The 19,237-nt window shown below is 40.4% G+C and overlaps 1 protein-coding gene across 3 annotated transcripts in view; it reads right to left on the reverse strand.

The window, feature by feature from the left end:
- Positions 1 to 19,237, reverse strand: part of eif4e2 (eukaryotic translation initiation factor 4E family member 2) — a 54,364-nt gene that overhangs the window by 24,177 nt on the left and 10,950 nt on the right. For all 3 annotated transcript variants that reach the window (XM_059944553.1, XM_059944559.1, XM_059944564.1), the window contains exons 3-5: positions 18,165 to 18,299; positions 13,398 to 13,502; positions 6,206 to 6,358 (exon numbers count right to left, since the gene is read on the reverse strand). In XM_059944553.1, the coding sequence (XP_059800536.1) occupies positions 6,206 to 6,358; positions 13,398 to 13,502; positions 18,165 to 18,299 (393 nt within the window). The remainder of the gene's footprint in view (positions 1 to 6,205; positions 6,359 to 13,397; positions 13,503 to 18,164; positions 18,300 to 19,237) is intronic.

Consider the following 19,237-nt stretch of genomic DNA (forward strand, 5'->3'; position numbering starts at 1 on the left):
GGCAAGGCTGGATGTTGTCAACATCAACTTTAGCAAGGCATTTGACAAGGCTCCACACGCAAGTTTGGTCAAGAAGTTTCAGTTGCTTGGCACTCAAGATGAGGTAAGTAAATTGGATTAGACATTGGCTTTGTGGAAGATACCAGTGTGTGGTAATAGATGGCTACCTTTCTGACTGGAGGCTTGTGACTAGTGCAATATTGCCGGAATTGGTACTGGGTCCATTGTTGTTTAGCATCTATATCAATGATCTAGATGATAATGACGTTAACTGGATCAACAAATTTACAGATGACGCCAAGATTGTGGGTGCAGTGGACAGCAAGGAAGACTATCATGGCTTGCAACAGAATCTGGACCAGCTGGAAAAATGGGCTGAAAAATGGCAGATCGAATTTAATGCAGATATGTGCGAAGTATTGCAAGTCAGTAGGACCAACTAGGGTAGGTCTTACACAGTGAATGTCAGGCACTGAGAAGTACATTACAACAAAGGGATCTGGGAAAACGGTCTACAATTCATTGAAGGTAACATCCCAGGGTCGTAAAGAAAGCTTTTGGCACGTTAGCCTTCATAAATCAAAGTACTGAGTACAAGAGATTGGATGTTATAAAAGGCATTGGTGTGGCCTAATTTGCAGTATTGTTGCAGTTTTGATCATCTACCTACAAGAAAGATGTAAATAAGGTTGAAAAGAATACAGAGAAAATTTACAAGAAAGTGGCTCTGTCTGTAGGACATGCGTTGTATGGAAAGATTGAATAGGTTAGGACTTTATTCCTTGGAAAGTAGAAGATTGAAAGGGGATTTGATAGGGTAAATGCAAGCAGGCTTTTTTCTACTGTTAGGTGGGACTGCAAAAAGAGGTCATGGGTTAAGGATGACAGGTTAAAAGTTTAAGGGGAACATGAGGAGAAACTTCTTTACTCAGGGGGTCATGAGGGTGTGGTATTTAAGCTGCCAGTGAGCTTAAATTCAACATTTAAGAGACGTTTGATTAACTACATGGATGGTAAGGTTATGGAGGGCTATGGGCTCCATGTAGGTCGATGGGAGTAGGCAATTTCAAGAGTTCAGCATGAACTAGATGGGCTGAAGGGCCTGTTTCTATGCTGTATTTTTCTATGACTCCATGTGCTGACAACAACTGGTGATTGCAAGAAGCTGATCGAGCAATATAGTATCTTAAATTCTTCTCCTCGTTCAGACCCAAGGCCAGAGCAGAAGGAAGATCTTACATTGAATTGAATTTATTTCTTACATCCTTCACATATGAGGAATAAAAATCTTTATGTTACGTCTCCATCTAAGTGTGTAATCATAGTAATTTATAATAATTTATAATAAATAGAACAGTTAATGTAATACAGAGTACACTCAAGTCAGCGTGAGTTCATCAGTTTGATAGTCTGTTGGAAGAATTTGTCCCAGAGCCTGTTGGTCCTGGCTTTTGTGATGCGGTATCATTTCCCAGATGGTAGCAGCTAGAACAGATTGTGGTTGGGGTGACTCGGGTCCCCAATGATCCTTTGGGCCCTCTTTACACAACTGTCCTTGTAAATGTCCTGAATCATTGGAAGTTCACAACTACAGGTGCGCTGGGCTGTCCGCACCACTCTCTACAGAGTCCTGCGATTAAGGAAGGTACAGTTTCCATACTAGGCAGTGATGCAGCCAGTCAGGATGTTCTCAATTGTGCCCCTGTAGGAAGTTCTTAGGATTTGGGGACCCATACCAAACTTCCTCAACCATCTAAGGTGAGAGAGGCACTGTTGTGCCTTTTTCACCACATAGCTGGTGTGTACAGATCACGTGAGGTCCTCAGTGATGTGGATGCTGAGGAACTTGAAGTTGTTCACCCTTCCAACCCCAGATCCATTGATGTCAATAGGGGTTAGCCCATCTCCATTTGTCCTGTAATCCACAACCAGCTCCTTTGTTTGTGATATTGAGGGAGAGGTTGTTTTCTTGACACCACTGTCAGAGAGATGATTTCTTCCCTGTAGGCCACCTCATTATTGTTTGAGATACGGCCAATCAATGTGGTGTTGTCATCAAATTTAATTAGCAGACTGGAGCTGTGGGTTGCGATACAGTCATGGGTGTACTGGGAGTAAAGGAGGGGACTCAGTACACAGCCCTGAGAGGCTCCAGTATTGAGGGTTGGAGGTGAGGGAGCCCACTCTTACAACCTGCTGGCAATCTAACAGGAAGTCCAGGATTCAGCTGCACAAGGCTGAGGTCTCTGAGCTTCTTGTCGAGCCTGGATGGAACTATAGTGTTGAGGCTGAACTGTAGTCCAAGAGCAGCATTCTCATGTAAGCATCCTTCTTCTCCAGATGTGTGAGGACGGTATGTAGAGCATTGGCTATTTCATCATCTGTCGATCGGTGTCAGTGGCGATCTATCATGGTGATCTATCATATCTATCATGGCGATCGGTGTCAGTGGCGAATTGTAGGTGGTTGTGATTATGGTGAGAAAGATAGCAATTAAAGGATACTTACAAGCCAAAAAGAATTTTGTGATGAGGGTAAACTGGGTTTTGAAGTTCAAGATTGTTTAATGTCATTGCCATTACACAGGTGTAAATGAAAACAAAATAATTGTTATTCCAGATCCAATGCAACACAAAAAAAAGTTAGATAAGGTACACAATAATAATTTTTTTAAAACACAATAAATAAGATAGCTTGTATACATAGATGGATTGTATGGCCATATAGTGACACTAGGCATAGGAGTGCCTATACATAAGGTGACAGTCAGAAATAATAAAGTAGTGGTGATTGGGGGTGTAGAGGAGTGGGTTCATGGGTGGAGGTGTTGGTTAGCTTTACTGCTTGGGGAAAGTAACTAAGTCTGGAGGACACTACATAGCCTCCTCCCTGATGGGAGTGGGACAAACAGTCCATGAGCAGGGTGTGTGGGATCCTTCATGATGTTACTGGCTTTCTTCCAGCACCTCTCTATATATTCATGCTTGATCGCAGGTAGGCTGGTGCCAGTGATGCATTGGGCAGCTTTGAATAACAGTTATAGAGACCAGCTGTCCGCCGTAGTGTAGCTTCCATACAGTGCAGTGTTGCAGCTTGTTAAGATTATCTCTAATGTGCATTTGTAGAAGGACCCAAATATAGATGTACATGGTGCAACTGTCTTCAGACTCCTCAGAAAGTGGAGGCATTGATGAGCTTTCTTCATTGAGTATGATGTGTTCTGGGACCATGAAAGGTTGTGTGAGATGTGCACTCCCAAGAATTTGAAACTGCTCACAGTTTACATTGCTGTGCCACCAATGTAAAGTGGGATGTGAGTGATGAGTTTTGAGGATTATGCAAGACAGGAAGTTATCTTTCTATGATTACCGATTCTGTGCCTGCAGTCTAGTAAAGACCAATACCATCTTCTCCACACCATTCCATTCTTGCATAGGAAAATGTCACCATTACTCTGTTGTTGGTGATAGCTTTGTGTCACCTACTTGCATAAGAGAACAGGATAACTTAATGATTGCTGTGTAACGTATCTCCATGGCTTGACAATTGGAAGCATGAAAAACATGATAGACATATGAGTGAGATTGCTGGAGTCATTCTAAGTCTGAATTCAAAGTTCAAAGTGAATTTATTATCAATGTATATATGTCACCCTATACAACCCTGAGATTCATTTTCTTGTGGGCATACTCAATAAATCATACAAGAATAATAACCAAAATATAATCAATGAAGGACCGCACCAACTTGGACCCTCAGTGTGCAAAACCAACGAACTGTGCAAATATAAAAATAAAGACAATAATTATATATGAATAAGCAACATGCATTGAGAACATGAGATGAAGAGTCCTTGAAAGTGAGTTCATAGGTTGTGGGAACATTTCAATGATGGGGCAAGTGAAGTTGAGTGAAGTTATGCCATTTGGTTCAACAGCCTGGTGGTTGAGTGGTAATAACTATTCCTGAACCTGATGTGAGCCCCTGTATAGTCTTCCTGATGCTTGGGCGGGGTGGGGTAGGGGGTACCTGATGATGGATGCTGCTCTCCTGCAACAAAGCTTCATGTAGATGTGCTCAATGGTCAGGAGGGCTTTACCCATGATGGACTTTTTCATGACTTTTTGTAGGATTTTCTGTTCAAGGGCATTACTGTTTCCACACCAGGCTGTGATGCAGACAGTCAATATACTCTTCACTACACATCTATAGAAGTTTGTTGATATTTGAGATGTCATGCCAAATCTTTGCGAACTCCTAAGTAGAGGCGCTGCTGTGCTTCCTTCGTAATTGCACCAGTCCTCTGAAATAATAATGAGGAATTTAAAGTTATTGACTCTCTCCATCTCCGATCCTCTGCTGAGGACTGGCTCATGGACTACTAGGTTCCCCCTCCTGAAGTCAATGATCAGCTTCTTGGTCTTGCAGACATTGAGTAAGAAGCTGTTGTTATGGCACCACTCAGCCAGATTTTCAATCTCACTCTTATATCTTGATTCATTATCACCTTCAATTTGGGCTATGACAGTGGTGTCATCAGCAAACTTGCATATGGGATTGGAGCTGTGCTTAGCCACATAGTCATAAGTATAAAGCGAGTAGTGCAGGAGGCTAATCACACAGCCTTGTGGTGCTCCTTTGCTGATGGAAATTGTGGAGAAGATATTGTTGCCAATCCAAGCTGATAGGGGTCTGCAAGGTAGGAAATTGAGGATTCAACTGCACAAGGAGGTATTGAGGCCAATGTCTTGAAGCTTCTCAATTACTTTTGAGGGTATAATGGTACTGAATGCCGAGCTGTTGTCAATAGTGAGTATCTTGAAATATACATCTTTGCTGTCCAGATGTTCCAGGGTTTAGTGAAGAGCCAATGAGAAGGCATCTGCTGTCAACCTGTTGTTAAGCAAATAGGCGTGGATCCAAGTTGCTTCTTAGGCAAGACGTGATATGATTCATCACGAACCTTTCAAAATACTTAATCACTGTGGATGTAAGTACTACTTCATGATAGTCATTGAGGCAAGTTAACACATTCTTCTTAGACACCAGTATAACTGAAGCCTGCTTGGAAAAAAAAATGGGTAACTCAGACTGCTGAAGCATGAGGTTAAAGATCTCAGTGAACACTCCAGCCAGTTGATCAGCACAGATCTTAAACACTTGGTTAGGTAGCCCATATTGGGATGGATGTTTTTCGTGAGCTCATCCTCCTGAAAGCTGCCACATCAGCTTCAGAGATAAAAGATCCTTTTTAACATGGACACTGACTACAAAATCTGAGCATAGTATTGCCAGTTAATGAACTTTCCAACAATGTTAAGAACTTCAACAAATATTCCATGTACAGGACATCTCCATTTTATGAACTATGAGCTGCAACTCAGTGACAGAAACTAGAATCAGCAAATGAGCACAAAAATTGCTGAAAAGGACAATCAGTGCTGACTGGATATTGCAAATGATGTTAATGCAACACACTCCCTGGACTTCAAATACGAAACACACCACAACAAACAGGCTCAGGCCGGTTGCTCAACTCTCCCAGCCAACATCTTGTCTTTAAGTCAGATCACAGAAACTCTTGTCATAAGAACATGTAGTTTCTAAAAAAAACACATTTTAATATACTTTGTTTCATTTTTGGATGAGCGTTAACTAGTTAAGCAGGTTTTACTTCTGAAATATGTACAAATAAAAGAACTGTTCTATTAACATATGTACCTGAATTGTTCAATCTATATTTTTAATTTATTTGAGATCGAGCGCACAGTATGTCCTCTAGCCCTTCAAGCTGTGCTGCCCAGCAACCCCCAATTTAACCCTAGCCTAATCACAGGACAATTTGCAATGACCAATTAACCTACCAACTGGTACATCTTTGGACTGTGGGAGGAAACCGGAGCACCCAGAGGAAACTCATGCAGTCACAGGGAGAACATACAAACTCCTTACAGGCAGTGGCAGGAATTGTGCTGGGTGGAATCTTAACGCACATTGACTTTTAGTTCTTACATTCTTCCTGTTCCAGCATAGTACTATGAATTAATCAATCACAATTTGAGTTCACCCAAAATGCACAATTTCAAGCAAAATGTCTAATTTAAATCGCTGTTTTGCTTTATAAAACATAACTGCTATTGACAGCGACATCATGTCATACATCAAAATCAAAATTGGCAAACAATTTTCTTCAGAAGAGCAATACCTGAAATCGAACTGAAACAACAGCTCCACATATCTCCTCTCCAACCATGAACTGTTCTCCCAGCATTGCCAAAATCAGATTTTCCCAACAACGTGATGCTAGTCCTTTTCGCAAACGGATAATCCATTTTCCACCATTCTTATTTGCTTCATCCTAGAAAGACAAAAATGAAAATGTTACACTTAATAAAATAACATCCATTTACTTAAACCACTCACCTACAAAGTAAGTGACTGGATGGCATGACTACCTTGTGGCTTTAACAGCCAAAAACCAGCTCTCCCATCACTCCTTGATCAATAACTTAGGATCCGACCTCCATAGCCCAAACTCAACTGCTGAAAGCCAACAATATCATTGTGTGTGACTGAAATTACAATTCTCATTATTTCTTGCAGCTTGAAGCAATAGTATCTCATTCTTCATTACACTCCAGTATGAGCACAGCACGGTAAACTCTCAGTGGTACTTCGATGTGGTAGTTTTGTCAAACTCGTATTCCCCCAACCTTGAACGTGTAACAATCAAATGCCAAAGGCATGTCACCAAGCTCTTATAGAGCACTGGTATAATTGAAGCAGGTGGATACCTCAGACTGTTGAAGCGAGAGGTTAAAGATCTCAGTGAACACTCCAGCCAGTGGATCTGAACAAGTCTATAGTATTTGGCCAGGTACCCAGTCAGAGCTGGATGCTTTCTGTGGGTTCATCCTCCTGAAGGTTGCTCACATGTTAGCCTCAGAGACTGAAATCCTACAAAATCTCCATCAACACAGGCGCATCACAAGCCTGTGTGCTTAGCTCCCTGCTCTACTTGTTTTAAACTTGTGATTGTGTGGCTAAACACAGCTCTAATCCTATATACAAATTTGTTGACGACACCACCGTCATTGACCGATTCAAAAGTGGTGACTACTCAGCATATAGGAGGGAGACTGAAAATCTGGCTGAGTGGTTCCACAACAACCACCTCTTACTCAATGTCGGTGAAACCAAGGAGCTGATTATTGACTTCAGGAGGAGGTAACCAGAGGTCCATGAGCCAACTATGACAGGGCCAGCAACTTTAAATTCCTCGGTGTTGCCATTTCAGAGGACCTGTCCTGAGCCCCAGACACAAGTGCAAATACAAAGAAAACATGGCAGCACCTCTGCATCTTTGGGAGTTTGTGAAGATTTGGCATGGTATCTAAAACTCTGACAAAATTCTACAGATGTGTGGTGGAGGTTATATTGACTGGCTGCATCACAGCCTGGTATGGAAACACCAATGCCTTTGAATGAAATATCCTACTAAAAGTAATAGATATGGTCCAAACCATCACAGGTAAAGCCCTTTCCACCACTGAGCACTGTTGCAGGAAAGCAACATTCATTATCAGGGACATCCACCACCCAAGTCACGCTCTCTTCTCACTGCTGCCATCAGGAAAAAGGTACAGGAGCCTCAGGACTCATACCAGCAGGTTCAGAAGTAGTTATTACCTCTCAACCATCAGGCTCTTGAACCAAAAAGGATAACTTCACTCAACTTCTCGCCCCATCACTGAAACGTTAAAACATATGGACTCACTTTCAAGGACTTTTCATCTCATGTTTTTGATATTTATTGCTTATCTGTTATTTTTCTTTCTTTTTGTATTTGCATTGTTTATTGTCTTTGGCACACTGGTTATTATGGTTATTATTCTATTATGGATTTACTGAGCGTGCCCACAAGAAAATGAATATCAGGGATGTATATGGTAATATATATCATCTTTGATAATAATTTTACTTTGAACCTTGTTAAAATCCTACCCAGAGGACATGAAAAGTGTTAACACTCTCATTACAATGTTTTTTAACCCCCATGTACCAGAAGTCTTCCATATTAAATTTATCCAAACTGTTCTTGCTTCCATTCTCATGTATCACTTCACTTGCACATCACCCATGCTTATGCAGCTGACTCATCTAACTCTTTAAATACCTCCTTCACCTGAAATCTCCCAAATAACTATTATCATTTCTCTGACTTTTATTATCTTGCCTTTTTATCCCCATGTACCAAATTTGGTTCCAGTATCAGCTACTCATTCCTCAATTTCAAATTACCTTCATAAATCCTACTTCTTGCCACCTACCCCATCACTAGAGGTTCGGAAGAGAAAAAAATGCATGAATTTATGAATTCCTCATGACCCTTCTTTACTGTTTCTCCTTCCATTTTCTTTCTTACACTAGAAATGTTTTGAAGCCTTTCACCTTTGAAGAAAAGAAAATATATATAACGCAGATTTATTTAATGCTCACCTTACACAAATTCGGCTTTACTTTAAAAACTCCTTTTTATGCAGATTTTTACAGTAACATGCATATAAGCTTGAGCTAGTTGTGCCTACTTGAATGTATTATGCAATCATCTTTCATGTCACAATGCATTGGGTTCACCCTTTATGTTGCTGTTTAGTAAACTGAAGTTTGCAATCAAGACCTAAAGATGATAGGAAAAATGCAGTCAGGCTAGAAAGAAGAAAAAACAACTTGATATGGCGACATTACATGAAAACAGACAAACATTAACATGTACAAAATGCTGCAGGAACTCAGCAGACCAGGCAACATCTATGTAAAAAGAGAACAGTCATCATTTTGGGCCGAGGCCCTTCATCAGGACTGGAGAAAAAAAAAGAAGTCAGTAAGAAAGTGGGAGGGAAAGGAAGGAAAAAAAAACACTAAGTGATAGGTGAAACTGGGAGGGAGTGGGATGAAGTAAAGAGCTGGAAAGCTGATTGGTGAAAGAGATACAGGGCTGGAGGAGGGGGAATCTAATAGGAGACAACAGAAGGCCATGGAAGAAAGAAAAGTGAGGAGGAATACCAGAGGGAGGCCATGGGCAGGCAAAGAGATAAGGTGAGAGAGGGAAAAGGGGATTAGGACTAGTGAATGAGAGTGGGGGGTGGCATTACCATAAGTTTGAGAAATTGATGTCCTTGCCATCAGTTTGGAGGCCACAGATGGAATACAAGGTGTTGTTCTTCCAACCTGAGTGTGGCCTCATTGTGACAGCAGAGGCGGCCATTTATAGATATATGGGAATGGGAAGTGGAATTATAACAATACATGACCCCAACAAAATCACAGGTGAAGTGTTGCCTCACCTGGAAGGACTGTCTGGGGCCCTGAATGGTAGTGAGGGAGGTGTAGCACTTGTTCTGCTTGCAAGGTTAAGTGCCAGGAGGGAGTTCAGTGGGGAGGGACTAATTGACAATGGAATCATATAGGGAGTGACCCCTGCAAAAGAAAAGACAGAAAATGGGGTCAGTGGAGAGAGATATGCTTGGTGGTGCCATAGATGCTGCTTGTCCTGCTGAGTTCCTTCAGCATTTTGTGTGTGTTATTTGGATTTCCAGCATCTGCAGATTTTCTCGTTTGTAATTGAAACATTAATATGAGTTGAATTTAGCCAAACCCATTTTAATAATGCAGAACCCCAGAACAAGGATCAATACCAATAAAATCTACTGAGATTACAAAGCAAGAAACTGAAGTCTTTTTGGAAATTGAAATAATATTAACTGTAGATATGGAATCAAAATCAATGTTGCTTAATGTTTAGCCTTGCTATGATCCAGAAGGCAACTAAAAAACTCTATACAGAATCTAAAGTTAGAAAGATAAAACACAGGAAATGCTTACAGCAGATCATGGTGTGGGGCTGGAGGATTTGCTGGTTTGAGGCTCTTAGGTATTTGCATAATTTGAATATCAGCAGTGAAGCTGCTGATGAGAGGGCAGCCAAGCTATTTCCAAAATGGTGGATAAGATCATATATCACGGTCAAATGATCACCAGCACCTTCAACTTTGACAGCAGTGACACAACTATCCTCAGCCTATCCTTCTCCTCTTCTTCTAATTAGCTAGAATCCTACCACCACTATAACCAATTCTTACAATGAAGCCTTACAGTATTATTATTTGTACAGCTCATTTAATCAAGTTTTTTTTATTTTATTGCAGAATACAATGTATTCATACAGAGTATGTAAAATGATTGAAAATAGGAACCACTGAAATCCATATAGCTTCAATAAAATTCACCTTCTGGAAGTGATTCCTTATACAAGTCCAAAGCCTGCTATCTAAAATTTATGACTATAAACACTGTCTTTTGTGAATTATTGTTAATCGATATTCAAAGCAACAAACATAATTCAGACTTATTAAACAAGTTCACACAAATACTGAAGGAGAATTTTAACAGTTAAATTATATTTTTGCACAATAAACTTGAGACATTTGACTACCTACCTCAAAACATCTCGCCTTCCTGTGCAATATGGTGACAATAAAAATGACCTTGTATTTTCTGGAACATGAAAATACAAGCAGAGAAAAAAATAGAACCATCTGGCTTCTCGTGTAACCCAGGTTTCAATTTATCGTCTGTGCCATTTTCAAATAGATCTCAATTCCCCACTTTTTCAAATATCTATCCAACTTCTTTAACAGTGATCTACGATCCACAGTCCTCTAGATTAGAGAATTCCAGAGATTCACCATTCTCCAAGAGAAGAAATTCTTATGCACCTGAAGTTTGAAATCTCTGCATTTTCATCTTTACAACTGTGTAACTGTGTACTCAAGTCTCTCCTAGTAGAAACATTTCAACATCTTACTTCCTTCTGAACTCCTAAACTTGAGGTCAAACATTAGTTTTCATATAATCGATCATAGAACACCCCTCATTCCTAATGAATATCACCAGGACAACCTGCAATACTAGCATATTGATAGGAACCAAAACTATACCCAGTACTCCAGATGTGGCCTTACTAACACCCTGTTAATAATAACTGTGCTTTATTTTAAACTCCAACACCATACCAATGAAGACTATTATACAAATTGCCTACTCAAATTACTTTTTCCACTTGGATGTTAAATTTTTGTACTTAAGGACACCAAGATCCCTATGTACTCCCCTTTTAAACTTCTAGCATTTCTTTGGATTCCTCTTACTCAACTTCATGCTCTCATACTTTTCTACATAAAATTCAGCTTCCAAGTTTTTGCCACTCACTCAACCTATCCTGTTGCAGATTCCGAACTGTAGAGTACCTAAGATCATGTTGTCAGCAATCGTACAAACTAGAAATCAGAAAAAATAGAAAATGCTCAGAAGATCAGGCCACATCTACAGGAGCAGCTAATGATTCAAACTGAATACCCTTCATCAGAACTGATGAAAGTTCCTCAACCTGAAATGTTCATTCTGCTTTTCTTCTCAGATGCACTTCAGTATTTACAGCATTTTCTGCTGTTTTTACCAAAAATTATGTACACCCACCTCCTCCAAGTTGTTAATATTATTATCAGATAATCGAAGGCCAAGGATTGAACTTTAAGGCACTCTTAAGTTAGAAAAAACCACAATCGATTACAAATCCACCCTGTGTGTCAACAACACTTTCCTTCCTGTTAGGCCAAATGCCTCTTATGCATGATCTGAAACAACAGATTATATGACATCAAGGAAAGTCCCCTTTCCCTCTGAGGAACAAGCACCCTGTCTGGCCGCAATTGAGGTGAGGGAGGTTCTTAGTCAGGGTAAACCTACTCAAAGCTGCGGGGCTGGACAAAGCACCGGATTGGATGCGGAGGGATTATGCGGCCCAACTAACAGAGGTCTTAACTGACATCTTTACTATCTCTTTGCAACAATTCACTGTCCCTGCAGTTGACATCATTCCTGTGCCCAGAAGAGTGATAGTAACTGGCCTAAATGATTACTGCCCAGTGGCACTAACCTAAATAATCATGAAGGGCACTGAGCATTAGGCAATGGATAGCATAAAATGCTGCCTTCCGACTACATTGGACCCTTTGCAGTTCGCCTACTATTCAAACTGGTACATTAATGATGCCATAGCCTCAGCCCTCCACTCCATCCCATCTCTCCTAGAAAACTATGTCTTATACGCCAGGTTGTTGCTCATCGACTTCAGCTCAGCATCATCCCTCACATCCCTTCACAATCATCCCTCAGGGGCTCATGGGTAAACTGTCCTCATTCATACTCAACACCACTCTCTCTAACTGGATCTGGGACTTGTTAATGGAAGGACCCCAATCAGTTAGATTAGGAAGCAATGTTTCAAGCTCCACCGCTCTGAGCACAAGTGCCCCACACCCCACCCAGGGCTGTGTGTGCTTAGTCCACTGCTGACTCATGACTGCACTGCCAGATCCAGTTCAAACTGCATCAAGTTTGTTGTTGATACAACAGTGGCTGTCCTCATCAGCAACAATGATGAGTCAGTGTACAAAGGGGAAGTAGAGGGGCTTGTCTAATGGCGTGAGGGAGCAACCCAAGTCTCAGCATGAACAAAACAAAAGATATGATTGTGGTCTTCAAGAAGAGGCAGGTCAACCACTCTCCATTGTACATCAATGGCGCTGCCTTGGAGAGAGTTCCACAGTGTGCACATACGGATGGACCCACAACACTTCCTCACTTGTCAATAAAGCACAATCCTGTCTACATTTTCTGAGGAAACTGATGCGTGCGAGGCTCCACGCCCTTATTCTAACAACTTTCTAAAGCAGCACCACTGAAAGTACCCTGTCTGTCTGTCTGGATGGTGTGGTAAGCAAGCTGCAAGGCATCAAAGAGTACGGTAAAAAACATTGAGAGGACCTCCAGGGTTTCTCTCACCCCTATTTGTGCCATCTACCAGGAGTGTTGTACATGAAGAGCCCAAAGCATCGTTGAGGATCCTACCATCCATCCTACAATCTCATTGAACCACTATTATTCAGAAGGATGTAAATGAGCCAGAAGGCTGGGAGTGCCAAACTGGGTAACAGTGTCTTCCCCCAGGCTGTGAAACTAATGAATATCCTGCCACCACTGAGGTCTTGTCACTAGGCCAACAAGCTGTTTACTTTTTCCTGTGCTGCGGACTACATGCACTTTGAATTATAGTTAACTTATTTGCTGTAATATTTTGTTTTATGTGCTGTGTGATATAGGCTTTGTGGGTGCACCATGATCTGGAGGAACATTGTTTCATTTGGTTGTATATATCAGAATCAGACTTAGTATCAGCAATAATAATTGTATGTTGTGCAATTAATACATGTGCAGTCATATTACAATAAACTTGAACTTGAAATTAACTCGACCAAAGAATGGTAGCTGCTCACCTCCCACATTGGTTTAATGCCATCTTTGAATAGGTGAAAGTCACTGTGGCCTGTGAGATCACCAGGTCGAACTAAATGGCTATAAAACCTCCAGAACTGTTCAACCTTTTAAAAATAAAAGGAAAAAAAAAGTCCGATTATATTTAATCACATTTGTTTAAATTCATAGCAGTACTCTGAACTAGTCCAACATTATGCTGTATATTAAGAACAGAGAATTTTGTACTTTATTTTACAGTCATTTGCAGGGCCATGACTTCAACACCAAAGACTCCTTCTGTGGATATTAGAGACAAAGGAGGATATCTTTTCATTCTGAACAAACTGATACTGATGGACACATACAGTATAGAACACATGACTGTAGGATTTCTGTGCTTTTGCAAGTTAAGATCTCCTAGCATAAATATTTTCAAATAAGTCATTTTATTCCAAAGTGGAAAGGGTGAGCAGTTGCAAGTTCCTGGGTGTCAACAGCTTAAGAGAATCTATCCTGGGCCCAACATATTGATGCAATTACAAAGAAGACACAACAGTGGCTTCATTAGGAGGTTAAGGAGATTTAGTATGTCACCAAAAGACACTCACAGGTTTCTACTGATGTACCACAGAGAGCATTCTAACTGGCAGCATCACTGTTTTATATGGAGGGACCAATGCACAGGATTGGAAAAAGCTGCAGAAAATTGTAAACTCTGCCAGCTCCATCATGGGCATTAGCCTTCACAGCATCCAGGTCATCTTCAAAAATCCATACTACAAAAAAAGCAGCATCCATCAAGGACCCCCATCATCACCCATGATGTGCCCTCTTTTCATTGCTACCATCAAAGTGGTGGTACAGGAACCTGAAGACACACACTTCAATGTTTCAGGAACATCATCTTCCCTTCCACCATCAGATTTCTGAAAGGACAATGAACTCATGAATACTACCTCAGTATTTTTTTTCCATTTCTTTTTCCACTGCCTATTTAATTTAATTTTCTCTTTTTTTTATATAGACTTATTATTGTAATTTATAGTTTTTGCTATTATTATGGACTGCAATGCACTGCTGCTGCAAAACTTTCATGACATATGCTGGTGATATTACACTTGATTCTGATCAGTAGTAGACTGGACAAGTAAAAGATAATGGCAAAATATTTGTAATCTTCCATTTAGGATTTTACATAACTGCCCAGAAAAACCAACCATTGAAAAAAAATTTACTTTCAGCGAGCTAAATACATCTCCATTTAATCTGCAGATCCACTTCTGTTGAATACTTCTTCACTGTATAACTAGTGTGTCAATAACATGAACAGTAATGATTATACCACCTTCTACCAACAAATTGAAGATAACAGTGTACATTCAGTTTCACCACACTGTTTCTCAGCCTGCAACTTTTCCTTGGTTTAAATAATAACCACATTTTTGTAATCATGTCATCTCTAGCCTTGCTACTTTGTATAAATTCCCAGGTTTTCCATTTCTATCAATTGGTGTTATTATTTCTCATAATACTGTAGTCCACATCTTTTGTGTCTGTTTTAAAGAGATCTCACTGCTAGTATGGCATGAATCCAGGCAACATCCCTTAATAAAAGGAGAGATGCGGTGTGGCAGGTATGGGTAGTAAGGGAGACAGAAAGTAAAAGCAAAAACCTGATTAAGTGTTCAGTACAACTTGAACAGACCCAGTTGACAAACTCAATCCTTCCAGTCCTTTTACAGTATGGGTGTCCCAATCACTATGTGGAAAGTTAAATTCATGTACTATCACAATCTTGTTTCTTGCAACAGTCTGCAATCTCCAGACAAATTTGCTCCTCTAAATTCTGCTGACCTTGGGTAGTCTATAATATCCCCTTCTTACTCCTCAGTTCTGCCCAGTAAACAACCTCTCCAGACTATTATCTCTGAGCACCACAGTGGCATTTTTCCTGACTAGTAATCCCACCCTTTAACCCCTCCTGCTTTATCACATCCAAAACAACAGAACCCTGCAATATTGAGCTGCCAGTCCTGCCCCTCCTGCAACCAAGTCTCATTAAGGGCTACAGTGTCATAATTCTACATGGTGATCCATGTTCTAAGCTCATCACCGACTTCAGACTCATAGAGATTGTGCCGTATGTAATTAATGGGCTAAATTTAAATAAAAAATTTAACACAAACTGGTAACGCCCATCGGATGTTGATGATGGCAGAGAGTTGACATGGATGGAACAATGGTAGTGGTACGCAAGAGGAATGGCATGGTGAAGATGAAGACGATTACGACAGTGAAAATTACGTTGACAAGGATTCAGATTGGAATCTGAATGTTAATCGGGATATAGCTGGTGTTCAGCAAGCTAACTTTGTACTATTCCAGTTAGCGTGATTGACTAATCACTTAAGGTTTCATAATCCCCAAAGATGGGTCTTAACCACACATATGAAGCCGAGGTCGCTTTGAACACCCCAAGAGAAATCCTTGGGGTTAGCAGGTTCACTGCTTCTATTTCATCGTCTTGTTCTGACTAACACTGTATTGTTGCATAATTTGTTTTCTGTAGATCTGTAGAGAAAGTTAAGAGGGTGTTCCTGACTTACTAGCTTACTAACTGTTAATTTGCATGAACTCATTCTGTGCCATGAGTCGAGGGGTACTGTTAGACACCCAGGTTGCTCATTTATGCATCCCAAATTATGTCTGCTTGGTTGGATAAGATTGCCAAAAAAAACATTTAAAAACATCAAACACCCAATGTGCGAAGAGGGAAAAAAAAATCATGTAACCAAGCAAGCAAATGGTATTCAAAACTGAAATTTTATGAAAGACACAAGGCCAAGTATCACTAGCTGGAGCACGCCACCTCATCAGTTCATCACAGAGCTGAGTAAACATCACAAATCCACAGGTATGAAAGCAGGCATTTCTGCAGCCGGGGCAGGCAACAACCTCAGTTCAGCGCAGAGTTGGCTAAATGTTGTGGATCAGCGAGCAGAACCAGCCTGTTCCTCAACTCTGGACCCGACACCCTGACCTTCTCAATCTGGCCGGAACTTAAAATGTCCAAACATCGGGTTGTTCCTTGCTCTTGGACCACTCTGGGGCCTGGATCCCAGCACCACGAATCAGCCCGTACCCGACCTTTCCAATTCAGCAAGGTGCTCAAGTCAATCAAATCTTCCAAATATCCGGACCCGACTTGCACTACCTTACTTTCCCTTTTCTATTTTCTAATTATGATTTATAATTTAAATTTTTATTATAGTTACTTTGATTTGTACTTCAGGGAGCACGAAGCACAGAATCAAATATCGCTGTGATGATTGTATGCTCTAGTATCAATTATTATTGTTTGGTGACAATAAAGTAAAAGTAGTAAATCTCAGGTCTTTCCTCACTTTCAGAGACACCTCTATTCTGCCTCAACACTACTTAGCACCCACCTGCGCTCACCTCAACATTGCCTCACACCTGCTTTGGGCTCGCCTCAGCCCCCACCCTGACCCACACCCACTTCATCTCTCTTCACCTCCACCTTGGCTCCACCCCACCTCGCCTCCACTCCACCTCTCCATTGTTTGCAGTGATCATTATTAATCAAATGTTTATTGATAAAAGTATTTAGTAGTCTTCTTTTTTTTTGTTTGCCGCCATTAAATAGCCACTGGGCTTCATCAGCGCCACCTTAAACTGGAAGCCATGTACATGTACATCTCTCTGCAGACCCTCCACATTCTCTATGTTATTTGTTTTCCCATTCAAGTGAATGTCATTAGCAAACTTAGATATGCGACACTCAGTTAATTTATAGTGTGAATAGTTACAGGCACGGCATCAACCCCTGTGGTGCTACACTCATCACTGACTGCCAGAATCAGAAAGAAGTCTAATATTATTGGCATATATTGTGAAATTTGTGGTTTTGCAGTAGCAGTGCATTGCAATACATAACAATAAATTAAGTATATATAATATAAATAGAAAACTTAAATAAATTGTGCAACGAGAGGGAAAAATACTGAGTTAGTGTTCATAGGTTTATTGCCCATTCAGAAATCTGATGGTGGAGGGGAAGAAGCTGTTCCTGAAACATTTAATGTCTTTAGGCTCTGTATTTCCTCCTTGATGTTAGCAATGAGAACCCAACCAGAGAAAGACCAATTTATCCCAACTCTCTCCCTTCTACTGGTTAACCAGTCCTCTACCCATGCTAATACATAACCCCTAACTCCTTGCATCTTTTGGATAAGTTTTTTATGTGCTACATTATTGACTACCTTCTGGAAATCCAAGTATGAAACACCCAGCTGGTCCCCTCTGTCCACTGCACTCATCATATCCTCAAAGAACTCCAATAAGTTTTGTGAAACTGGACATGCCCTTCATGAATCCATGCTGTGTCTGGTTGACAGAACCACTTCTATCCAGATGTGTCACTGTGGCCAATAGTTACCCACCTTTTGCCTGCATCTTTTAAAAAACAGTGGCATGATATCTGTTGTCTTCTAATCTGCTGGATCTGTCCAGAGTCCAAAAAAAATTTCAAAGCACCAGTTCTCTAATATTGTATCAAAGATTTAAAAACCATTAAAACATTTTCCAGCAACCAGTGTGTCACAAAAAAAATACTATATTCTTTTTGCTAAAAATTATCCTCAACTTCTTAAGCAACAATCTATGCAATCCAAACTAAAGACAAGCATAAAGAAAATCTGTTAAATAAAACTTCCCAGTCAACAACTTGAAAATCATTAATGGTTAATGCAAAAGGCATTGCTTACAGAAGCAAATGTTCCAATTTGTTTAACATTTTGTTCATAGCTCTGTGAGCTGGTGGGTCGACCTGGAGTACGCCTGGAATACCAAAATGTATAGTTGTACTGTAGCGGATGTTCTCCTGGGCCAGGGACAACAGTCTGTAAGGAATAAAATACTTGTGTAAGAATGTAGTATTTTGTTAAATTATTATGCTGATTTATAAATGTTCTGTAATATTTTGTCTATAGCACACAGCCTTAAATTTTTATTTCTTTGTTACACATTTCTCTACATTGCTGTTGCTATCTGATTAATTTAGGTTTATTCATATTTCAGCAGTCTGAGAACATTAGCTAAAATGCAATTTGCAGCCAGTAACTCCCAGAATATATTTTAACCACAAGTTTTAGAACTCGGCTCTCTCCAGTAAAATGTTTGTACTAGATTTAGAACAAAAACACAGAATAGTAAAGCACAGAACAAGCCCTTTGGCCCATAGTTCTGCTGACCTTTTAACCTACAAGATCAATCTAACCCATTCCTCCCAAGTAGCCCTCCATTTTTCTTTCATCCTGTGCCTATCTCTTAAATATCTCTAATGTATTTGCCTATACCATAACCCCTGGCAAAGCATTCCATGTACCCACCATTCTGTGCACAAAATACCTACCTCTAACATTCTAACCCCCCCCCCCCCCATTCACCCAATACAAACACCTTAAAATCATGCCCTCTCATATAAGCCATTGCTGCCCTGGGGAAAAAGTCACTGGCTGTCCAAACTATGGCTGTTATCATTTTATACACCTCATTCAACCTATCCTCATAAGACATGCTCTTTTTTTTCAGGCAGCATCCTGATATATCTCTTCTGCACCTTTTCTAAGCTTCCACCTCGTTCCTATAACCTCTGAAACCAGAAATGAACACAATACTCCAAGTGTGGTCTGACCAGCATTTTATAGAACTGCAACATAACCTCATGACTCTCGAACTCAATATCCTGACTAAAGAAGGTCAACACACCATATGCCTATTTAAGTATCTTATCAATATACACTGCAAGTTTAAGGGATCCATGAACATAGGCCCCAAG

The sequence above is a fragment of the Hypanus sabinus genome, chromosome 2 (genome assembly GCF_030144855.1).
Source record: "Hypanus sabinus isolate sHypSab1 chromosome 2, sHypSab1.hap1, whole genome shotgun sequence".
Lineage (NCBI taxonomy): Eukaryota > Metazoa > Chordata > Chondrichthyes > Myliobatiformes > Dasyatidae > Hypanus > Hypanus sabinus.